The sequence below is a fragment of the Leucopleurus acutus genome, assembly GCF_964270905.1.
Source record: "Leucopleurus acutus genome assembly, chromosome: 8".
Classification (NCBI taxonomy): domain Eukaryota; kingdom Metazoa; phylum Chordata; class Mammalia; order Artiodactyla; family Delphinidae; genus Leucopleurus; species Leucopleurus acutus.
In genome coordinates this window covers 78,369,346-78,395,402 of record NC_139151.1, presented here as the reverse complement: position 1 = coordinate 78,395,402, position 26,057 = coordinate 78,369,346, and the positions used below count along the sequence as shown (strand labels likewise).

Sequence of the window (26,057 nt, the reverse complement as noted above, 5' to 3'; positions counted from 1 at the left end):
TAAGTGATAAGCACAGGGCATGGAAATGACTGTATCTTTTAAACCTTAGAAATCCACAGGTATAGACTGCTTGCTAAAAGTCTTTGGAGAAAAAATATTATATCAGGATGTATTATAGATAAGTCTAAGTTGTACCACTGTGTAAGTAATCATTAAGCAAGGAGAGGGGTACTTAAAACCACACGATAATCAGAGGGAGTAATTTAGAGGCTCCTCAGACCCTAGTGAAAAATCATCAAGGTTGAAAATATTTGTAAAAATTTCTGGGGGAGCTTTTAAGAAATGGCAATTAATGTTAGACATAAATAATAGCAGTTGCACCTCCTTCCTTTTCTTATCTCAGTCATCCTGGAAGCTTTTAGTGAAAAATAAGCTCTAAGGTCCAATTCAAAGAACATAAAATCAGTTCTCAGACTTTATTGTTTGAAGAGGAATAGTCTAACTTTTTTTTTTTTTTTACCTTTTTCAATTAAAAACACTTTAAATTTTAGCACCTAATTAGGTTGGAGTCAGTAGACTAGGCTTTCAGTGCTGCTTCTTTTAGCTTCCATTACTGGTCACTCTGAACCTTGGTTTCTTCATCTGCAAAATGGGGATAACGTGAGCTACTCTTTTTGTCTCAATGGATCGTTGTGAGGCTCAAATGAGATGATATTATAAACTGTAAGACATTTTTAGAAATATTATTATATTTTAATAAGAAGAAATGGAAGTTAACATTGACTAACTGCTTACTTTAGGCCAGATATTGTTGAGAGTACTTCTACATAAATCATTTCATTTAGTCTGCAGAACACTGTGAAGTCAGTATGATTATGATATTGATAAAGCAACTGCTTAATGTGATGATTATTTTTCACATGTTATTCATGATAGAAACCAGAATTACAATATAAATATAATTTCAAAACCTTTCCCCCATATCCTCCTATCTATGAATTGTGGTGCTTCCACACTTAAGAGGCAGAATGATGTGCCCAGGTTGGAGGTCAGAACCATGGTTTCAAACTTCAACTCTGCCACAATCTAGTTAGGTACTTTTTTTCCACACACACTCACAACCAGTTTCTTCATTTATACAAGGGAATGCAATGAAAAAATCCCCAATTCTAAAAGTATTTCTGACTTTCTGTTATTTGGGATTAATAGGAAAAAGGGTAACATGAAGTAAACATGCTGTGAAAAAAGGGATGTTAACCTCAAATTCAAGTAACTCAAATTAGGAACTAATAAAATGTTTTCAAGTGAAGTTCCTGACTGACTCACTTTAAAGCGGTATGTTTACTGTATAATCAATAACATCATTTTCATAATAAATACTCCAAATTACATCTTTATAAAGAATATGTTTTCTTAAATAGGTTGAAGAAAGCAGCCCTATATTACATTATTTTTAAAAAATTACTTAGTAGTCCATATATTGTACAATACGTGTGTGTGTGTGTGTGTGTGTGTGTGTGTGTGTGTGTATTTCAACTCGTCCCAAGCTAAATGGTCTTTGAAATAATGAAATAGTAGTGTCTGGCTTGACAAAGATTTTGCATGGCATTCCCTAGAGGAAGAAAGAAAGAAATACTATATAGAAAATAGAACTCAGTAACTCTAGTTTTAATAAAATCCAAAGGAAACAAACTTTTGGAATAGAGTATGGTACTATCATGTCAGCATTATGTCTCCGGATTTTTTTTATCACTTTAAAAATGTAGATCCATTTAAAAAAACCTCAATACTTCATTTAATAATTCAAATGGTCATTATTTTCTTTCAGATTCTCATTATTAACACCAATACCAAAGAAGATTACAATGTTGACTTCAGTCAAAATTCTGTTGATTTCAATTTTGTTTAGTTTACTACTATTTGGAAGTCATGGAGAAGAAGGTCGAGAAATAAACACAACACAAAACATTGCAGAAGACTTAAAAACAAGGGAAAATCAATCTATTCCTTTGGAAAGTGAAGCAAATTCAACCTCAGATAAAGAAAACAGAGAAACCTCCCATCCCAAGGCAACTAATTTCTCTTTTGGGGATCCTTCAAATAAAACCCACGGAACAGATTTCTACCATAATTTGTCAACAGACAACTCTTCCAGTCTCAAACTCATGTCCACACTTTCCCCAAGTCCTCCTTTGAGCCACAGCTTTGTTTCTAAATTGCCTTGGAACTCATCCGTAGCAGATGAAAATCCTCTGCCAGTCTCAGCACCTCCCAATACTACAGCTATTGTATCTTCCGAAAACTTCACTCGGTCTTCAGTCAATGATTCCATGAAAGCTCCTGACAACAGTTCCATTACAGTTAGCAACCTCCCTTCAGGATCAAACACCATATCTGTGACCCCCATGATAAAGGAAACAGATGGATGGCCTACAATGACAGGAGATAGCTTGGCGGGGTTTACTGCCTATCAAGAAACAACTTTATATCCCACCTTGAAATTCACCAATAATTCAAAAATCTTTCCAGATACATCAGACCCCCAAGAAGGTAAATATAAATGGATTTAATTTTCCTTTTGTGTGAAACTGAATCTCCAAATAAGTCATTACACCTAAGAAATGCACCACACTAGAAAAAAAGGAGACTGCAATAGCACAGGTGGTTCTTATTTTGGGGGGAGAAACCATGATATTCATAGTGAAGGGATTTTAGGGCTTAATTCAGCAAAGACTAGTCATTACTGTATGGGAATGTGAGAATGTGATGAGACTGGGACAAAATGAGAAGTAGGTTAGATTGAAAAGAAACAGAAACTGAGGTAGTGGTACAGTTTTGAGATACTGGGTAACAATTTTTACTGCATTTCAGAAAGACTACCTGAAATTTCACAGGCTTTTAGGAATATAATACAACTGAAGTTTAAAAATATATGTATTTTTAAATATATATATTTTAAAAATATATGTATTTAAAAAATTTAAACTCAACAGAAGAATACCCTCAATTTTTAGTTCAGTACCTACTGAACACCATAAAAATGGAATTCAGCTTTGAGTAGCACAAGAAAATTGTGTTATGGGGACATTTCTGTTTCATTTAGAGATTAGTCAAGCTTTAAAACATAAAGTGGAAAAGATCTCTAATGTTTAATGAAAATTCATTCTATTTTATTTTCTCAGGTCTAACCATGTTTTTGTTTTCTGAATTAAAAAAAAATAACTCCTCTTTTCCCCCCATGAACTCACTGATTTCCAATACAACTTATCTACAGATTATATTAGTGATATAAACACCAAATCATATAAACAAATTCCTATTTGAGAGTTGTTGTTAGTGTACAGGAAAAGTTTTAAATTCTGAAATCTAGGATTATTATAGTACTGCAACCAGTATATTGTATGTACATATATTTTCATAATTTTAAGACATCTTTCCATTCATACATACTCTGATATTCCATCAGAAAGATTTTTTTTAAACTATTCTGTTTTGTCTTTCTAAACTTAATATACATATTGAGAATACTGAGTACTTAATCCTACCATTGCTCATTAATCAAAAAAACACTTAGTTAACTTTGCTTCACTTTTATCTTGGTAAAAAATATGCTGCTGTTGACCTTCCAACATGTTTTTTGTGTATAAATGGAATCTGATATAGAATTAGAGACCCTATAAGACCTCTTGCCTACCTAATTAATAAGCTTTTCAACAAATTTTTTTTAAACTTGAAAATAAAATTCACTAAGTATAAATCCAGGAAGCATTCAGTGATTTATTGATGACTTAGTCTTCAAATAAGGTGCTCGATAAAGGGGATGATAGAATGAAATTTTGGACTCCTTTAACTCAGACCTACACATCTGTTCGCAATGTGCAAGGCACTGCAAACATCCTGCTTTGTTTGGTCTATTTGTTGTATTTGGAAATACCCTCTATCAGGATATATTTCTTTTTCTTCATAATGCCTTTTCACTTGGGGTTTGTGGATTCAATTCCTATTACCTACTTACTCCCATTAGCTTTTTACTTTTCAATTATTATAGAAACAAACTCAAAGCTTATCTCATCATTAAAGTTCATCAGAGATTGAGTTGATTAAAAACATAATATAGAATTCAACATAGAAATTAGATCTTAATAGAGAAAACACATGGCATTTCAGTACTATTAGTGTTAATATGTAATGAGATAGTTATAAAACTAAAGCTTAGAAGTATTTCAAGATAATTCAAATTTTGAAGTACAGTTTTATCAGGAAGCATATTTTCCAATATATCCCCCAAACTCAGTACTTTATAAAACACACACACACACACACAATGTATATATATTCCTCTGTATATACATATCCATTATCTAATTTAAAAAAAAGTGTTAAACATTCTTTGCTTACACAAAGTCCGCGTGTATATATTTCTGTTCTTTGAATAACTGTTTTCTATTTCTTATCTGTAAATTATTTTTTCTTTGTCCTCTAGAGAACAGAAATACAGGAGTGGTATTTGGGGCCATTTTAGGTGCTATTCTGGGAGCTTCACTGCTTAGTCTTGTTGGCTACTTGCTGTGTGGAAAAAGGAAAACAGACTCATTTTCCCATCGGCGACTTTATGACGACAGAAATGAACCAGGTAAAAACAACTTTCAGAACTTCACCTGTACACAGTGGTTTTAACTAAGTGAAGTTGCTAACGTTCACTGCATTATCTAGAAGGCATTTAGAGATTCATATGACAGAAACGAACTAAAGATTTATTCTGATCTATTCTCTCTTTCTCAAAGAACATAACCAAAATAACTATGGAACTGTGTGTGAAATTTTAAAACCATTTGGAACTGTTGCTCATCGCATCACCATTGGTTTTAAGTAAGAATCCCAGAACCTAAAACATATCATTATAATTGAAAGATAATGGCATGATATTAAGAACAAAATAGCCAGTTTCGTTAGCTAGTAACTGGGGAGCCATTATTCACCATTGTTGGATCTCTTAGTAGCAGTAATTTGAACAATGGTTTATTCTAATCTGGAGCTCTTGCAAAGTTTGCACGTATACAATAGCCCTCTATTAATTATCTTAATGAGTCTCTAAAACAGAATTGCTAAAGGGTTGCATATTTGGGTACATAAAGTCAGATAAACCTTAATTCGGAAATTTCCCAATCATGTGATGCAAAAAAACCACCACATCTATGGATGAGAAATGTGTCTGCTAAGAATAAAGCACTGTGTTTGATCTTAATAATGCAGTAGTAATTAGGACAGAAATAAAATCAAATGCTTGATTCAACCCTTTTTTTCTTTAATATTTCAGGACAAACAAAAATCTGTTTTCTGGTTTACACAAGGGACTCTTGCCACCATAAAAAATAGTTAAATGCCCCTGTTGGGTCTCATTGATAAAGTCTTGTTGATTTTTGATAAGTTTGGAACATTACTGATATATTGTTAATTTTCAAAATCAAATCCATTAATTGTAAGTTAACTGAATTCTGTTTATGGACTTCTAGCAATCCATAGAAAATAAAAACTATCACTTTTCAAAATTGAAGGATAAGGTTTCAATCAACAGGGTTTTCCAAACTTTTTCTTTTTAACTTCAGAATATTTTCTTCAAATGTTATCACATGCGAAAGCTCAGTCTAACAACTTGATATAATCTAAGATATTGTGATCGAGGCATAATGGAATAATTCAATTACACCACCTGTTTGACTCTTTCAGCTTTGAGACACCTTTCCCAAATTCCTAAGGTTCCTGGGGGTCCAATTTGTAAACAGAAGGCTTAAGGAATAGGTAGATATGAAAATACCTAGCTGAATAATTAGATTACTAGTCTAATTAGTAAGTAGTCCCTGCTTTAGTATTCAAATACCTAGTGCCCCAAGTTTTCTTTAAATTCAAGAATATAAAAGAAATAATAGTTAGTTGTTTGTTGAAAATAAAAACAATCTCCAATATTATTAATCAGGATAATAACCTGGATCTCTCAGAAGGAAACATAAGATTTTACAAATTGTTTTCTTTCATCTCCATCTTCAATGGCTCATCCATAATGATATTAAGACCCTTGGTAAAATAATGACACATTTTAAAATTAAAGCTCTTCACTTTTAAAAAATTATTTTTATACCAGAAGTAAAAATTCTGAACATGTTGACAAGGCTCTGAATTCACAAGATTCAAAAGTCAATGAGAGGGCTTCCCTGGTGGCGTAGTGGTTGAGAGTCCACCTGCCGATGCAGGGGACACGGGTTCGTGCCCCGGTCCGGGAAGGTCCCACATGCCGCGGAGCGGCTGGGCCCGTGAGCCATGGCCACTGAGCCTGCGCGTCCGGAGCCTGTGCTCCGCAATGGGAGAGGCCACAACAGTGAGAGGCCCGCGTACCGCAAAAAAAAAAAAAAAAAAAAAGTCAATGAGACATGTCAATACTTCTTTATATAAAGTATTGCTATATTTCTGTTGTGATCTCTCCCTTAGTTCCTTTATTTTTGGACCACCAGCAGTGAAATTTTGGAAGTTAAACTGTTCATAGTTTTAGAAGAAAAATGTGGCTTGCAAAATATGTACTTATTTAAAATTCAAAACTAATCTCTGAAAATCCCATATAAAAACGTGTAACTAACTCATCCAGAACAATTCCTACAGTCTAGCAGATGCCTGAGCATGCATCTTCCAGACTGTCACTATAAAGCAATTTTTTTGTTGCTTTTTTAGTTCTGCGATTAGATAATGCACCGGAACCTTACGATGTGAGTTTTGGAAATTCTAGTTATTATAACCCAACTGCGAATGATTCATCTACACCAGCAGGCCGAGAAAATGCACGGGATGGCATTCCTATGGATGACATACCTCCACTTCGTACCTCAGTATAAAACTAAGGGGAAAAAGGCTTCGGATGGCAAATGTTCACTATATCCTGGCCTTTCAAATCCTTCATCCAAAAGCTGAAGCAAGATCACTCTCATGTGGCCTGTGCCAAAGAGAACTGTAAAAGCATGAGACGAGTAGCAGAAACATAGAGGATAAATCATCCAAAAGGTTTCCTTTCTTCCATTTCTCACTGTGCTGAATCATCTATTGAGTAACCTTAATTTATATTTTGGTCTATTTTTTTCTTAGCAGGAAATGTTTGTGGAATCAGGTAAAACTGAAAGATTTCACCATGATTGCCCCGCCCGATAATTTAATTAAAAAATCCTTCAATGAAAATAGGGACCCCAAATTACATTTTTACTTTTTTTGGGGGGGGGTGAATTGACTCTTCACTGCTCCCCGTGTAGTCATAATACCACATATCAAGATTGGCATTTTCCTGAAGGAAAATTGGAAGGGTGATTTTATTTTTTTTTAATTTTGACTTAAAGCTAGAAAGAGAGTATGGCACAGATTCTGTTCCTGGGAAATTAAAGTAACAGGAGTGAGAGGCTTGAATTCTAGTACATTTTACTTTTCTGTATCAGCAGGTACATAGTCAGCCCCTTGAGTTGCCAAGTTGACAGTGACTTTGCATTCAACAGACTATGGTAGGAAAGCTGACCCTAACCAGGAAAGTGATCACTTCTCTTCAAAGCATCGGGAATGCCAATCTGTGGTTTAATTTAGGCCACAATTAATTGGGTTCTTTAAAAACTCAGTGAGAAACTTAGTGAAAAAAGTCAGCCACTGCATATACCTATACATAACTTCTACAGTTTTAAGATGCTGGATAGGAACAGGATTTATTTTGTATTAGACGTTATTGCTCAATCATATAGGGAATAGATTCTGCATCTCTAAGTGCATAAAATGTAAGGTTAAAAAAATATATAATGGAAGCCTTAAGCAAACAAAACATTTTCTGAGTGTCACTTTCACAAGTGAAAATACAAGACACTTAATTTGGATTCTAGTATATTTCAGTTTGTTTTCAATTACTGCCTGTTTGGGGCAGGAAAAATATACTCCACAGTATAGGAAGGTTGAGGCTTTAGGGATTAGAAGATTAAATCAACAGTTAAATTCCCAAAGAAGCAGTGAATGTGTGAAGAGGGCATATGACACAAGAGATTTTACTGTTGAATTGGTACATGGTATGTGTGTTTGCGTGTGTGCATGTATGGTGGGTATGAATAGACAGAGCAACAGCCTCAGAAAACGAGGGCCAGGAAGTAAGCAATGGAAGAACATACTTACCCCATATTGCCATAAAAATAGCAAAGAAGACTGTCCCTCCATTATCAAACAGATATGTTACCTTAGTGGAAAACAAACAAAAGTATTAGTCACACTTTTGGTTATAATAATCCAGTGATTACTGTCTGCATTTAGGTACTATTGATTTTTTTTTTCCCCAATGGAATCATGTTATTTTATAGTTTTCAAATATAAGATAGGCAATCCTTTCATGGGTCCTGCAACTGTTTCATGTGATTTTCTCATGGGGAGAGGTGGGGAGTCAGCATTTCCCCCCTTCTCTTCTCTTTTCCCCTCTGACTCTACCTTCATTTCTGCTTAGAAGTGGTTCTCGTACCCTGAGGAAGTACTTGTGGGCCACAAGTAGAAGCTACAAAGAGAGCTTTAAGAAGTTAGCTAAGGCATGCCTAGCTGCACTTCCTGTTAGCAAACTTCCAGGATTGGGAGAGTTGCAAAATGCGGAATTCCAGTAGTGATCCAGCACTTCCAAGGGAAAGGGATCACAGTGCTATCCCTACTCTCTGATGTCTTTCAGAATGTGCCATGGTCATTAAGAAATTTCATAAATCACTGGACATTTAGGATACAGTCCAAGTGTTTTTTAATCAGACATGACCTGAAGTTTTATAAAGAACAATGTACAGTTATACAATATTATTGAATATACATTTCAGGGTTGTAAGAATTGTTTGATTTTAATAAAGTATAAACTCAATTTACCTTTGCCTCTTTTTATTCGCGTAATGCCCTAACTATATTTATAATTTAGTGAGAGAGGTTAAACCAATATAGCCAAGCCAATGTTTGGCAGTCATTTAAATACCATAGAAACTAAAGAGAAAATAGGGGCATTATCCTCACAGGAGTGAGAGGCCAACTGGGGGCTAAAGAACATTATTCTAAGGAAAGTGGGAGTTAGAATGGTGTCCTCTTTGCTCAGTCTACAGTCTAGAGGCTGCTCAATGGGTGCATTAAAACAACATGAATGTGTATTTTAATTGCAACATCTGGAACACACTGTAAAATAATATAAAACAGATAAAGGTGGGATGTATTTTCTTATTATGTAGCATTACTGAAAATTTTATCATACAAAAGATGTGCTGCTTTTGGAAGTTGGTGGATAGGTGCAAGATGTCCTAGATGCTTCTAAACTTCTAAGACTGTTAAGGCTTGGGCTTTTAAAAAATGTTATAAGACTTGGTTTTCACACCAATCATCAGTATATTATGTACAATAGAGAAAAGGACCGCAAAGAAATTCTCTCACAGAGTTGATAAAATTCCACCCAGCGGGGGAATCCAGCTTTTTTGTGTCCAAAGGCATCCCACAGAAATACCTGCGGCTGCCAAGCAACTGAACAGCTGTCTGCTTTCCTTTATAAACAAGCCTAGTGAAGGAAAGAGCCTCTTAAGAGTGTTAGAACAGAGACTTCACACATGAGGACGTAAAGGTCACCAAGAAATAATGGCTCCCCCTGCTCCAGAAACAGCCAGGTTTTTAGAAAAGTGACACATAAAAAGCAATATTTAACAACAATTGTGTTGCACAGACATAATTTGTCATCGTTCATGCAATATTTTCCTTAAAAAAGCTTTTCATTTTTTTCTTATTAGTTTTGTCTACAAATCTTCCAGGCATTTTTAACTAAGTAAATTTAAATATCAGCTTTTCAGAAACACATCCACGAGACACGGTGAGGTATACATTCCATATTGATGTAATGTGAGATTACATACATGTAGTGGGAGATAAAGCTAGAATGGGAGTTAGGGAAGTCTTCAGAACTTGCCCTGAGGAGGAGTGTAAAAGTATAAAATCATTGTTTTACCCACTAAACTATTACATGTGGGGTGTATTATGACGGGGGAGACTGTGGAGATAAGAAAAGCACTTAGAAGCCTGCGGTTACAGCTTCCGATGATATGGGTTTTTTAGGGTGCCGATATAAGTTGCTGAATGGAAATGGAGGAGAGGGGGAAGGAAGAGTCAAGCACAGTGTGGATGGCTCAAGCTTAGATTGTGAGCGATCAGAAAAATCCCAAAGCAACGTAACAGACTTTTCTAAAAGCAAAAAAAAAAAAACCTTGTCTGATCTACAAATGTATATTTGCAGTTAATTATTTTATTGGAAAAATAGCTTGCCTTTATGCGTAGGGAACCTCTGGACAAGCTTTTTATTCAACATTGTTGATGTAAATAGGGATGATATAAGAAAACAGAAGCAAACTACGCCTCAAACAAAGCTGTGTTTTAGCACAAATTCTCCACTTTTTTTTTTTTTTTTTTTTTGTGATACGCGGGCCTCTCACTGTTGTGGCCTCTCCCGTTGCGGAGCACAGGCTCCGGACGCGCAGGCTCAGCGGCCATGGCTTACGGGCCCAGCCGCTCCGCGGCATGTGGGATCTTCCCGGACCAGAGCACAAACTCGTGTCCCCCGCATCGGCAGGCGAACTCCCAACCACTGCGCCACCAGGGAAGCCCTCTCCACTATCTTTGACATGTGATTTCTCTTGCAGAGCTGAGCATGGCTGGAAATCAATAAATGTGGATATTGTTTAAGGAGATAAATTTCTTATTAGGTTGGAAGCTTAAACTCTATGTCTCCTCTACTGTAGTTGATAGATCTCTTTCTAAAATTGTTTCATGGGTTCAGAATAACTTAAGCCTCTGGAAACTGCCACTGGGCTAAGGTGAACAAGGTGCCTCTTGGGCAGATTCCACGCTGCGGGCCAGGAGATTACGGGGGGGGGGGGGGGGGCGGGGGGGGAGGCAGGGTTTGGAATTTAGGCTGAAGTTCAGCCCTCTCTCAGTTCCTTAGTGCCTAATTCTTCGACACAGCAAAATCTGTGTAACGATCCATGTCCATTGGACCGGGGCAAAGGTACACCAAACATGGCAACTTCATTTTTTTTACCCCTCCCCCAACTCATTACTTATTTAGGGCAACAGCTTTTTAAATGTGGTCCTAGAAATCAGAATCACCTGAGGAGCCTCTTAACATGCAGATTTCTAAGCCTTGCCCTTGGCCAACTGATTCTGAATCTCAGGACGTGGGGCCCAGGAATCTGCTTTTTAACAAAAGTTCTAGGTGATTCTGATGTGTAATCTTATGCAGATTCATCCATGAAACTTCTTAAAGAAGAAAGATGGTCTGTCCTAATTCTGTTGGAGCCCTAATATCAGTATACAGTCTGAAGTTCACTCTAGGTATTGGATAAATGTTTGTCGAACAAGTGAAAAAACCCCAGATACTAATAACTGTTATAAATAAGGCTAACTTCTAAGGTTGAGTCATTTTTAAAATCATATGTAAAAACAATGCAGGACCCTTGTACCTGATGATTTCACCTTAACTGAGAAATCCTAGCATAATGGAAATTGACAGTGTGGTGTCAGGTGCTTTGAAAAGAGTATGCAAATATCACTGAATTAGTTAATTGAAAATATTTCTTAATTCCCATACTTTTAAGTATTAAAAATGAAAACAGTCACCAAAGAAAATGTTAATGTACTTAAATATAATTTTTATTATATGACAGGACCACATTTTCTCTGAAACACACCCTTGAAATTATTAAGGAAATTATTACATGCACACACATATTTCAGTAAAATATGACAGATTTAATTTCCTGTTACTTGTCACAAGTCGTGATTGATTCTATAAGGAATTGACCAGTTCCTAGATGATGTCGCTGGGTGATGGTATAGGCTAGATGATTCTAGATTGGTGGCCTTGTTTCTTTGCTAAAAATCTCTTCCCTTATTTCTGACACTGCCCATACAGTAACCTTTAGGTATTTAAGTATGTAAACTGACTTTAAAAGAGAATGTTTATTTTCATTCAATGAAGGAAGAGTAATTCTGACTTTTAAGGTGTAAACCAAGTAGCTACATTTTACCTTAGCCAGAAGAACAAATTCAAGACACATTAAAGATTTCACCGTAGTGGGTTTTATTTCTTGTTTTGTTCCATAAGGCAATATTCTCCTTTGCAAGCTAACTTTTCCACCTACCTTATAATAGTTACCAAGTGAATTCTTTCTGAGTCATACCTGTCCCTATATAAACTATTTCTTCAGAATAAAGGAAGGATGTAGATACTGTGCAATGACAAAGGCCCCCTAGATTTAATGTTTCCTTGGACAGTTTCTTCACTTTATCACTCTGCCACATATGAGTCTTAGCTTGAGTGTTCAGATAATGCCAGTGTGTTTTATTAGAACTGTCCAAGTAGAAGTAACATATGTATATATGGATTTGTTGGTGTCCCTAGGGCTGTTATATGTCTTTGAAATGCATGGACAAAGGGAAAAACACGCGTATTTACATCTAATGACTCTATACACTTAGTTTTTGCAAAAAGTGTTGAGAAAATCCTTCCCCAAACAAGACATCTTTGTGGAGCATTTAAAAGAATTCAACACGGAGCACATTTTAGAAATTAAATTATAAACAAAACAGATTTTTCCCATGCCATGCGTTCAAAATAAATAATTCAGAAGCTAATTTTACTAAGTTTTGGTCTTCTAGTAGGATCCTGAGTGGCTTTTGATTTTACATCCACCCTTGTCAAAAGTTAATTGTATAGAGGCCTCTACTTCTGAACTAGATGGAGTAACAGAGATTGATTTTACCCCCATTCTGAAAACAACCAAAGAATGCACAAATATATAAAGCAACAGATTTCAAGATTGGATGTGAGGCAATGAAGGACAGTGATCCCTAAGAGGCAGGAAACAAGTGAGGTGAGCAATATGATTGCCTCAGGTTACTACTGAAAGTGTAGTCACCAGGGTGTAGTCACCAGGGTGCAGAGAGCGACAACTCAGACAGTGAGCATTAATGTGAGGAGGCTACCTGAGGAAAGAACCCCCTGAGAGGATTAGAGGAAACAGTTTCAGAAGCTCACAGAGTCAGGAATAATGCCTGTTTCCACCAGCCAGACTGGAAATCCTCATTATCCACAGTGCACTGGGTAGAGTACACAGAAAGATCTTGTTTTCATTGTGGGGAAAAATGAGTGCTAGAAAGAGCACTGCTGTGAGCCCATCTCACAAATCCTAAAAGCAAGACCCAAAAGAATCAAAAGTTTTTCAAGTAACTAAACCACAATGAGATCTCTCTAAACATCTATTAGAATAGTTAGAATTAAAAAGAAAGACCACCCTGAGAATCAGTGACTATACAGAAAACTGGAATTCTCATACATTGCTGTTGGAAATGTAAAATGGTATAGACACTTTGGAAAACAGTTTGGAAGTTTCTTAGAAGGTTAAACATCTTTCTATCTCATAATCCAGCCATTTTGTTCTAGGTATTTGCCCAAGAGAAATAACACTACTTGCCTAAATGAAGATTTGTAGACATTTGTAGCATCTTTATTTAAAATGGTAACAACTTAAAACAACCCAAAAGATCATTAACAGATGATGGATAAACAAATTTTTATATAACCATATAATGCAATACTACTCAGCAATAAAGAAAGATGATTGACTGATAAATGTTATGACATGGATGAATCTCAAAATAATTATGTTGGTTGAAATAAATCAGAAAAAAATCACACACTGTATGATTCCATTTACGTAACAGTCTGGAAAATACAAACTTATCTATAATGATAGGAAACACTTTGTTGCCTGAGCACAGGAGTGGAATTTGGGAGAGATGGGAGGCAAAGATTACAAGAGGTCGTGAGGAAACTTTTGGAGGTGATGAATATGTTCATTATCTTGATCGTGGTGATGTTTTCACAGGAGCATATATATAACCAAAATGTATTCATTTATATACTTCAAATATGTACATTTTATTATCTATTAATTGTACTTTAATAAAACCATTTTACAAATGAATAATAGTAATTGTAAAATTCAAGTACACATTTCTCAAACTTGTATGCACCTTGAAATCACCTGGGAGGTTTTAAGTTATGCTGATGCCTAGGTTCTAAATCCAAAGATTCTAATTTAACTGCTCTGGGATGTGGCTTGGGCTTCAGGAGTTTAAAACCCCCTTCAAGTGATTCTAATAGGCAGCAATTTGAGAGCTTTTGGTATATTTCATTTTCTCTGTAAAATTAGAAGTAATTTAACTTCAGGAGTCTTCATGGAAGATAAAAATTTTATCACTACCCATGGAAATAATCATCTTCCCCCAAAAAAGAATCTAGATGTCATTCCAAGTGGACGTTTTAGGTCTATGATGGCAATAAACACTTATAAAAACAAAGGAAGACAAAGATATTCTAATAAAATATACTCTTTCTGTAATTGCCACAGAGTGATGTTTTACTCAGTTGTCAATGATATTTATTGTTGAAACACTTGGGAACATTTAACTTTGGTGAAAAGCGGTTTGCTGGAGGACTTTTTACTACCTGCCTCCTAGAAAAAGTAGAGGACAGAGAGAGGAACGTGAGGGTCCACACTCACCTTGGCATAAATGCAGCTTTCATTGAGTCTCTGCAGTGAGCAGTTCTTGTCACAGAGAGGGCACATGAAGACTTCAGTGGCCTTGCAAATTTCTTGGCTTGAGAAATCAAAGAAGAAAAAGAAAGCATGAACCTCCATGTTTAGGAGGTACTCAGCCCCTATGGCCAACCCTGTGGGAAGCAGCAAGGCAGGGAGGAAAAGAAGAAATGGAAATAGTTGGGGCCGGGTGGCAGGTGGGGGGGGGGGTGGACAGGTGAGGAAGAACTTAAGACAGTGGCTCCAACTCAAATTTTTAGGATTTTTGTGATACAGAGTTGTTTGTTTGCTTCTTTGTTTTAGAAATCTCTGCCAAGATATTGTAATGATAATAGGCCATATTTTATACTCGGGAGGCACCTGTGGGGCTTTGTCACAAGGACACTTTTACACCTGATTTCATGGCATGCAGGATAATCTTGTGAGGAACAACCGAGGGTGTTTTAACCAAGCTCACAGGCTTGGACATGGCTGAGCTGGAGTCACATCTGACTCTGCTGATTTCTCAGGTCTAACGATCTTTCCCCTGGATCTCGTTGCTTTACAATCACCAGAATGAACAGCATCCATAATTCACATAATTTCATAACCCCCACTGCAGTCAAATCAGTGCATTATGTTCATTGGAAATCTGAGGAAGTTTATCGTGACAACACTGTCACGATAACATGGCACAGATTTTATTTACTGAAATATATAATATTCTCTATTAGAATGTAACTTCATAATATTTGTCTCTTAAGTTCTATGCTATCTTTTAAAAATCTCAGCATACATTATAGATGACATTGTGACATGAATAAGGCATCGATAACAATTTCTCAAAAGCCTAACAGCCTGAGAGTTCACAGCAACCTGTTTTTAAGATGCTTTGTGCCTTTATCTGTCATACCTGACCTTTTCCCACTAGGTATACCATAAATAAATTGTCCAAGTAAATATGCTTTGGAAATACTGAAAGCAATATAAAGGCTTTCGAAAATATGCCTGGAAATGCAACTGTTATTAAAAGTTTAATTGGCAGTGTTGATAGCAAGATTCGCTGTTTTCAAAATGTTTTCAAAATGTATACACTCAAAGCAAAAAATAATGCATGTGTATTTCAAATGCCTGATGTGTATAATCTCAAGCCAAACTGGAAATGACTAGTAAGTAATAATGCTATACAGTAATACAATATTTTACAAAAAGCAAATGTGGGTCCATGTCCATTACGTTTAGTCCTCAATGCAGTCTCCTGCAATGGTAACTATCTCCAAACTGAGAGGAAATTGATGTTTAATTTAAGTGATTCGCTCAAGGTCATACAGCTAACAAGAGGTAATTTAGGGAACTGAGTTTAGGTTTTCCTGATTCTAGGTCCAGTTCTCCATCACCTATAACTCATCTAAAGGACAGATAAGTTTATGTCATATTAAGAGGAACTTTCCTATCAAAAACTGTTATTAATAATAATGATGGTGTAACAGGTCTTATATATACTATAATTCTCCCACTTTCACACACATCATCTTGCTAGTAATCATAATGTCTATGTGAAGTAGGAGGAAGCAGGTAAAACGTACATTTTAAAAACTCAAAAGAAAGAGACAATTATACCTCCTCTTAGTAATACTACTAATTTGTATAAATACGAATTAACGTTCCTCCTGAAGAAAATTTTTATTAAAATAGGCTTGCTATCACAATTAACTGTGTTTTGAGAATGATATAATGTGCCCTGCATTGAATTCTCATACTAAAATGGTATTAAGTTTGGTTAACACTATATTATCTTTCCCACCTTCCAAATGATCACACAAAAGCACAGATGTTTCAAAGCACTCAGTCTAGAATCCCAGCCATTAGACTAGCCTTATTTTTATTTCCGGAATCATCAAACTGATTTTCTATAAGTTGTCCAAAATACAACTTGATAGGTAACATAAAAAATATTAAACAATTTTGGTAATGTATTTTTTAGCCTAAAATATGGAATTTGAGATGAAATCACCAAGTTCTTTGACTTTACTCAACCACTAGATGGAGGGAGAGTGCCCAACTTGAGTGTTTCTTAATTTCTTTTGCAGAAACTCATAATATAAACCACTGCTTGAAGTGTGGCTTTCTTTTGTCTTATATCTGTTGTTAGATATACACATCAAGGGCTGATTGGAAGGAATGATAATTACAACCCATTTAAGATATGGGACGAGGGAGCAATTTGTCCATTTGGGGATGGATGCCTGGACCTGCTCTAGGGTCTTGATGCTTCCTGTAATCCTGTTAACCTGACAAAGCACAGAACAAGATGCTTGGTGATGTCCATTTTGGGGAAATGTGGTAATATGAAAGTAGGTTTAAAGGAAGGCAGTATGGAAGCATGAGTAAAGCATGGATTTTACAATCAGATATAATCATCAGGGAAAAGCAAATCAAATCACAAGGTATTCCCTCATACCTGTTGTGATTGTTATTATCAAACAAAATAAAAGTAGCAAGTATTGGCAAGGATGTGGAATATTTAGAACACTTGAATATCATTGGTGGGACTATAAATTGGTACCGCCACTATGAAAAACAATACAGAGGTTCCTCAAAAACTTAAAAACATAACTACCATTTAATCCAGCAATCCCACCTCTGGGTATATATCTAAAGGAACAGAAATCAGAATCTCAAAGAGATATCTACACTCCCTTGTTCACTGCAACATTATTCACAATAGCCAAAATATGGAAATGACCCAAATGTCCATCCACAGTTGGATGGATAAAAAAATTGTGGAATTGACATACAACAGAATATTATGCAGCCTTAAGAAAAGAAGGAATTTCTGCCATATGCCACAATATGGATGAACCTGGAGGACATTATGTTAAGTGAAATAAGCCAGCACAGAAGAACAAATACTGCATAATTCCACTTATATTAGGTATCTTAAAAAAACACACTCATAGAAACAGAGTAGAATGGTGGTTCCTAGGGGGTAAGGGAGAGGGAAATGGAGAGTTGCTGTTCAATGGGTATAAAGTGTCAATTATGTAAGATGAGTAAGTTCTAGAGACGTGCTGTACAAACAACATCATGCCTGTAGTTAACAATACTGTAGTGCACTTAAAAATTTGTGAAGGGAGTAGACCTCATGTTAAGTGTTCTTACCACAATTAAAAAAAATCAGATATAGGTTTAAACTTACTAGATATTCCCCCCTAAGTCACCTACCTCTCTGAGCATCAATTTCTTCATCTCCAGTTGGAGATAATATGCAACTGGGATATTATGTAATGAATATTGATAATGTGCCTGGCACATCATAGGCACTTGATAAATGGAAGAAGACCTTATTGCTAAGGATGTTGTCAGGAGAGGATTTGAGAGGCCCTTTAGGACGTAACAGCTTTTGAAAAGCTGGTCAGTACTGAGGACCAAATACAGAGTTCTCATGCCAAAGAGGCAAGAATGGACCGGAGAGTTGTTTCTGCCCTTTGTCCCAGACCTGAAACCCAAAGCCTGAGAAGCAGGGACCATATCTACCTGCTTGTTCATTTTTATATTGCTATGATACATGCTCTACAGGGCACAAAACTGACCACCTTTGATTGTATAAGACCAATGTGCATGTAAATATATACATGCACATATACATACAATAAATAATCTATAACATGATTTTCATGTAATTCTACAATTAACTGCAGAGCAGGTAAGAAATATGACATTAATTCACATGAACATAGCTGGTAGAAACATAATACAACCCAATCTTCAGCTTTTCAACATTTTGTTACCTTGCAATAAACAAAAAAATAGCTTAAAACAAAACTAAAACAAAGCAACTCAAAATAAAAGCCCTATGTCCTCCACTCACTTGCCATGATAACACCTAAGACTTAACCATGTCTGACACCTTGAATGGAAAAATTCAGTCCCATGAAATTTTGAAAGTCAAGATATTCAGTGATGCTTATCTTAGTTTAGAATAGAAAGTCTGACAGGATCTTAATTACAGTGTGACAGAAGTAGCAGTAATATAATACCACAAAGCACAGAAGAAAAGAGTTTGCTAGAGCCTTTTAAAACACTCCTTGTGCTAAAGGTTAAAGAATACTTATCTCATACAAAAGGAGCCTAATTTACTTCATTGGCATGTAAATCAATAGGAACAGAAAATCTATTCCTTTCATTGCCTTTTGTTCATTTTCAGCTTTGTAAGCCTGGAGGAGGAAGTCTACACCACATGGGAAAACTTTGTGAATATGTTCTCCATGGAACCAATTTGAACAGTAGCTAACTGCCTAAAAATCATTTTCTGCTTTTGTCAATTCATTTTAAAAGACCATTTTTTTCTAAAACCCTAAAGACTATCAAAAAACTCTATAGCTAACACATGAATTCAGTAAAGTTGCAGGATAAAAAAGTCAGTATACAAATATCAGTTGTGTTTCTATATACTAACAAAAAACTATCAAAAAGAGAAATTAAGAAAACAATACCATTTACAATGACATCAAAAAGAATAAAATATTTAGGATTAAATTTAGCCAAGGAGGTGAAAGGTCTATACATGGAAAACTATAAGACATTTGCAAAAGAAACTGAAGAAGACACAAATAAATGGAAAGATATTCTGTGCTCATGGATTAGAAAATTTCACACTTTGAAATGTCCGTACTACCCCAAAAGATCTACAGATTAAATGCAATCTCTATCAGAATTTCAATGGTATTTTCACAGAAATAGAAAAACCTATCTTAACATTTTTATGAAACCACAAAAATCCCAAATAGCCAAAGCAATCTTGAGAAAGAACAAAGCTGGAGGCATCACACCCCATGATTTCAAACAATATTATAAAGCTATAGTAATCAAAAGAGTACATATTGGCATAAAAACAGGTACATAGATCAATGGAACAGAATAGAGAAACCATAAATGAGCCCATGTATATATGGTCAATTTTCGACAAAAAGCCAAGTATACTCAATGGGGAAAGGATAGTCTCTTCAATAAATGGTGGTGGGAAAACTGGATATCCACATGTAAAAGAATGAACCTATGTATCTTCCACCATACACAAAAATTAACCCAAAATAGATTAAAGATGTAAATTTAAAACCTGAAACTGTAAAACTATGAAATCAATCTTGGCAATGATTTTTAGGATTTGACACCAAAAGTAAAGGCAACAAAAGCAAAAAATAATCAAGAGCGACTATATCAAACTACAAAGCTTCTGCACAGCGAAGGAAGCTATCAACAAAATTAAAAGGCAATCTACCAGGGGACTTCCCTGGTGGTCCAGTGGCTAAGACTCCAAGCTCCCAGTGCAAGGGGCCCAGGTTCAATCCCTGGTCAGGGAACTAGATTCCACATGCCGCAACTAAGAGTTCGCATGCCACAACTAAAAGGTCCCGTGTGCCGCAACTAAGACCCGGCACAGCCAAATAATAAATAAATAAATAAATAAATATTTTTAAAAAGGGAATCTACCAAATGGGAGAAAATATTTGCAAATCATATATCTGATACAGGGTTAATATCTAAAATATATAAAGAACTCATACAATTCAATAGCAAAAAAAAAAATCTGATTAAAAAATAGGCAGAGAAACTGAATAGACATTCTTTCAAAGAAGATACATAAATCAACAGGTACATAAAAAAGTGATCAACATCACTAATCCCCAGGGAAATGTAAATCAAAACCACAATGATATATTACCTCATACCTGTTAGGGTGGCTATTATCCAAAACACAAGAAATAGTAAATTCCCTGGCAGTTCAGTGGTTAGGACTCCACGCTTCCACTGCCAAAAACAACAACAACAAAAAACAAAAAAACCCAAGTGTTGGTGAGGATGTGAAGAAAAGTGAACCCTTGTGCACACTTGATAGAAATGTAAGTTGGTACAGCTACTATGGAAAACAATATGGAAGTTCCTTAAAAAATTAAAAATAGAACCATCATATAATCCAGCAATTCCACTTCGGGGTATATATCCAAAGGAAATGAAAACAGGATCTTGAAGAGGTATATGCACTCCCATGTTTTTGCAACATTACTCACAATAGCCAAGATAAGTAAACAACTTGTGTCCATCAGCAGAGGAACGGATAAAGAAGATTTGAGATACACACACACACACACACACACGCACGCACGCACACACAAAATAGAATAGTATCCAGCCATGAGAAAGAAGGAAATCTTGCAACTTGTGACAACATGGGCTTTGAGGGTATTACACTAAGTGAGATAAGCCAGATAGAAAAGAAAAATACTGCATGGTATCACTTTATATGTGAACTCTTAAGAAAGAAAGAAAGAAAAAAAAAAGCCAAACTCATAGAGAATAGAGAAGTAGTAAAAAAAATATATATATATATATATAGTATTTTTATTTTCAAGACACTATAACTCCAAATTACAATCTCACTTCTCAGCTTCAGAGGTTACTGATTCAACATCATATAAAGAAATGCCTAAAGGGGGATGAATATTTCCAGAGGGCCCATGTTTGTCCAGGAAGATGCTGCCTTCCAGAGCGGTAGTGAGTTTGCAAAACTCTGAAATAAACTTGTCACTAGGTGAAATGCTTTTGAACAGTAGGTGTTTCTTTGTTTTCATGCTAATTACCATTTGGCCTTCAGGAAGAACAAGGGGATTCTGAGATACTAAATCAAGGAATTTGGTTATGGAATAGGGTTCAAACCTGGGACAATGAAAATATTTTGCTTTTAGGCAAAATTGTTATACAAATGCATGTGCACATATATATAGATAAAGAATTTTCAAGGAAATGCATTTTATGGTCCCATTAACTGTCATGATTACTACCCAGTAGCAAGGCCATGGTTAAAAGATGGACCAGAAGGGAAAAAAAGTACTGAGCTTTTTTTTAAGGAGGGGAAAATTACTTTTTCATATTTTGAATTGCATCATACAAGGTTGAACTTGATGAAATCCTTGTGGTGTAGTAAATAGAACATGCTGTTAAGAGGATTCTTTAATTAATTCTTTAACTCATTTAATTCTTTAATGTGCCTTTTACCTCTGCTGAATAATAATGTTTTGTTCCTATATCCAAATCTTGAGTCATTTAAACTTTAACAGAAAAATCACCATTCTGATAAATGTTTGATGTTTCTCAAATCTTATTTTACTACCATTTTGATATCTTAAGTTGATGCTAAAATCTTTCATAAATCTATTCTCATGGAGAGTAAGAAGAAAGTAGAAAGTGATTTTATGTTCTCATGAGAGGAGACTACTTAGGGTAGGATTTATATGGTATGAATATTTTGTTTAGACATCTTTAACTATGTAAGGTTCCCTCATCTGTTAAAAGGAATACTCATCTCCAAAGGTGGTAATGAAAGTTGCATAAAATGAAACAATATATCTGGACAGTTTTTGTATATCTTGTGTTTAAAGAACTGCAGCTATTATAATTATTTGAATTAATGTATTGAGAAAGCATTCAAGACTACAAAATACTGTGCAAATTTAAATTATATAGAACTGTCTATTGCATTGCTGAATTATTGATTATGTGGGATATACTAGAAAGAGACATTTGGCATAAAGAGAAACAGTCTTAGAATTTATCCAAGAGACTTTGCATATAAAAATATAGAAATGACCTTTTTATAGTGCTTCTCCCCTGCAGAAACAAAAACAAGCAAATAAATTTAGTACCATAACTCGCTTTTATAGTCAGCATTACTATAAAGCTTTCATCCAATCAGAAGAAAGGCCAAATTTTTTTAATAAGTCTGTTAATAGCTTACCTTACTTGACTTGCATTCATTGTTAATATTCCATAGAAGAAAACACACAAGCCAACAATAGCTGCAGGAATCAGCATTCCAGTATACCATCCCAGCCAAGCAAAGTATAGCCCAATCTTCTCACCAAAGTATAGCCTGCATGAGAAAGCAAATCCTTAGCTTAAGGCAACGTAAGTGACACTACAAATAGCGATGTCGCACCTAGTCAATTTCAGATGGACAATTGACTATACTGGCTCAGTTCCTCCTGCGCTCCATCTGGGGTGTCTTAATAGTCTTGCTCATTAATGAATCCAATAATGGTGATATTGTTTATCATTAAACATTGTCATTATAGGAGTCATTTTATTTTATTTATTATCGGAGTATGTTTATTTCTTTCTTTTTATAAGCCAGTCTTGCTTTTCTTCATCCTCCTAGTAGAATCTCTTTTTGTTTTCCTTACACAAAGCTGTGCTAAACCATATTGCTTTGGCGTAAATTAGAAAAACATCTCCCTCTAGGTAGCTGCTGAAAGCAGACTTGATTTCTGTCTCTATCTGCACCCTTGGCCCGACTCCCTTATGCCAGACACAATCTGCACAACCGTGTCACACATCTTCCTCAACAAAGTTCAATTCTGCTGTTCCTGGAGCACATGATTCCTTCCTTGGTTTATGCTGTTCCCTTACTTTGGAATATTGCATTTCACCCTCTTCTCCTGTCTGGCTTGTACTTATCCTGTACTTTATATCACTTCTCCTGGGAAGCCTGCCCTGATTTCACTTCAAACCTGGGTTAGACGTCCCTGCTCTTGCTATCACATTCCCTTCACCCATGTTTCAGTGTCTTAAACTTGTAAAACTTTATGACAGTTACCTGTCACTCCCCTATTCCTCTCCCTCCCCATCAGAATGCAAGCTGCTTGAAAGTGGACCTGTGGTGTCCACCACCACAGGAAGTGTTTTATTGAAAGAAGTGAAGGGAATGAATGCATTTTATTTCCCTTCAGCTTATTAACATAATTTATATGGAAGTAGCAGATGAATAAGGCAGCTCTGATGACCACTCAGTTGTTCTTTCTTCACCGAATCTACTGCCAATAGAAACTGTCACAGTTTATACAGCTCTGGTAAAAAATAATAATTTCTGGAATTCTGTACTGGTGTTTGTCCCAGCACTAGTTTTAAAGATTGGTGTTTTACAGTTCATTTGGGAATACCTCTCTGTGCAAACATTCTTGCTGGGAAGAAAATTCTCTTGTTATTTGTTTTTCCTTAACAAGACTTCTCTCTCTGAAAATCATTCTTTCTACTCCATTCTCTGTATTGTGCCAACTAAAATTTGTGCGTATTCTACCAAGCGTAGACATGGAGCTGTCCTCCACTGAGCATCATTTACCTAATTTTTTTGTTTTTTCATTTATTTCTCCTAGGAGACAGATCAATAGTCTATTCATTTCTTATATAGTGACTGTTCTACTCTGAGACGAAGCTTATAATATTAACAGTTATTCTAATATAGCCACTTGTTCCTTTAAACAAGTGTTCTTCTGTGGGGTGGAGTAGGGTTTTGGCACATATTACTAACATTTTTATAACGATGACTATAAAGGACTGCACAGACAGACCCCCTTATATGGAAAGCATTATACCAAGATTTTAAATCATACATTGTTGAAGGTTAAGAGGAGCAATAATGTTATTTGACAGGAGTATAATTACCTAAGTTACAGCAGATTTCAGATCTGTTTCATGAGAAGAAGCTAGTTCCAGGCAAAGAAGGCTAATGAAAATGTCCTTAACCTAGAACGTGGGAAGTCACAATCTTTTAGGATCTCTAGGTGTTCCTTAAATTTCTTTAAAACCATGACAGGGCAAGGAGGAACAGGGGGTTGCTATTGGTGTCACCCCATCACACTTCACCCACCGTCACTTTCTTTTCATGTTTTATATACTGGTGTCCTATGTGACATTTCATTTGATAATAGGATTCTACTGCTGAAATAACTTCTATCATAAAAACTTCTATTATAAAAACAAATGTTAAGTTGACCTCTTTTAGAGAGAATCATTTCATTTAGTTTTTAAATTTAAATCCTTCCAGTGCCTATTGAGAAACATTGAAAAAAAACCACACAGCTATTTTGTTAAGCAGGTTTCGTAGTTGACCATTTTTTTAATGTATTCTTTCCAGATTCCAGTATTTCCCATGGAAAAATAGATTGAAACGAAGATAGGCGTTGGCTACTAAATGTTTGAGTCTATTCTTAAAATGAGAACAAAACACAAACACATGTTCAGGAATGGTTGTTTATAAAAAATGAATTGATAGTCCCTCACTTTTCATCCACTATTACTGAACTGCCTTTTTCAGCAGGAGAGAATATAGGCCTTGCCTGTGGGTGTCCATCATCTGTGACACAAGTATATTAAAAAAACTCTGATTCCAGGACACCCTCTTTCTCTCACTATGGACAGGAAGCCACACAATAAGAGGCTCACGTCCTCAAAATTGTATAGTCTTAAGAACAATGTAACTCCAAATAATTAAAAAGTCACAGATTTTAAGGCAATCTTCCTACTCATTGTAGAAAACTGGGTCTTGTACAAAATGCTATGTACAAGATTGTATAGTTTAATCTGAATGCCTCATCGCCATCTCAGTTTTGTTAACAAGAAAGTTCCTAGAGAGCAGGCTCCTGTTGAAATGCCATCTATACTCTTTTATGGCCTTCATCTTGGGTGGGTCCCTCATCACATCTCTCCCCTTAGCCACTTGAACACAAAATACATGATTTTCATAAGCAAAATTTCCCTTCTGAGTCAACACCCAGAGAATTGGTAATAGCAGCTGAATCACCCTATTTATTGAAAATAAAAGTTGCTTGGTGAAATTACCTGAGGCAGCAATAGCAATGTCTCCTATAGATAGGAGAACTGTTGACACTGAAATGCTTGCTTGAAAATCCCAACTTCACTTTAATTCCTATTAAATATGGTTTTGTGAATTAGCACATCTCACCGTATTCATGTATCTCTAAAACAATTATTCTTTAACCTGCATAAATAAGACTCTGATAATTTGCTGTGATTGAATTAGAATCAAAGCATCTTGATTTTGGATATACCCAAGTACTTAATGTTTGAGATAAAAATGGTTTGGTGTTGGATAGTATGCTTTGTACATCCATTCCACATTCTACCCTTTTCCTTCCTGCTATGTGCCCAGGAGGCTCACCTCTATGCATAGTATCACCTATGCTTCTTCCTTCTTCTTGCTTCCTGATAGGCTCATTGGCCAACTGAAGGTACCAGCAGGAGATCACAAGGAGGGATAAGAGATGTGGGGTATTTTTATTACTCTGACTTTCTTCTTCTATGATTATAGCTTTTAACAAGTTCTGCCAACTGCTCTCTCCCTTTGTCCCTTCAAGTCTAGGTCTGATAACAGCTTCCAGCTTTTGCCAGTTCCTGGAAGCTTCATTATCATCTGTTGGCTCCCTTGATTCTATTTATACTTCTGCATATTAAATTCTATTATTAAATTCTCTTCAAATACCCCTTCTATTCTATCAGTTCTATCAGTTTCCTGTTGGGAAAATGACTGATATAGTTATGAGTTATTCTTGATATTTATATTTCATAAACAACTCAAAATATCAACATATATAACCTTATAATATGAATGCTCTTTTTTATTTT

At 35.6% G+C, this 26,057-nt stretch overlaps 2 protein-coding genes across 3 annotated transcripts in view; one reads left to right on the top strand and one right to left on the bottom strand.

The window, feature by feature from the left end:
• The window catches only part of ANO3 (anoctamin 3), a gene marked incomplete at both ends in the record, with an annotated part of 414,423 nt that overhangs the window by 59,175 nt on the left and 329,191 nt on the right, over positions 1-26,057 (bottom strand). Inside the window, 3 exon segments of the mRNA XM_082845360.1 lie at positions 8,122-8,182; positions 14,565-14,661; positions 22,375-22,509. Coding sequence (XP_082701486.1) covers positions 8,122-8,182; positions 14,565-14,661; positions 22,375-22,509 — 293 coding nt within the window.
• MUC15 (mucin 15, cell surface associated) lies at positions 1,785-6,954 on the top strand (the record flags this gene model as incomplete). 2 transcript variants are annotated; one of them, XM_082845361.1, is made up of 3 exons in its annotated part: positions 1,806-2,490; positions 4,424-4,573; positions 6,661-6,954. In XM_082845361.1, the coding sequence occupies 3 exons, from the start codon at positions 1,806-1,808 to the stop codon at positions 6,819-6,821; spliced, it is 996 nt and encodes a 331-aa protein (XP_082701487.1). In that variant the 3' UTR covers positions 6,822-6,954. The 2 variants fall into 2 exon arrangements, with proteins under 2 accessions (XP_082701488.1, XP_082701487.1); XM_082845362.1 differs by lacking the exon at positions 4,424-4,573 and having other exon boundaries at positions 1,785-2,490.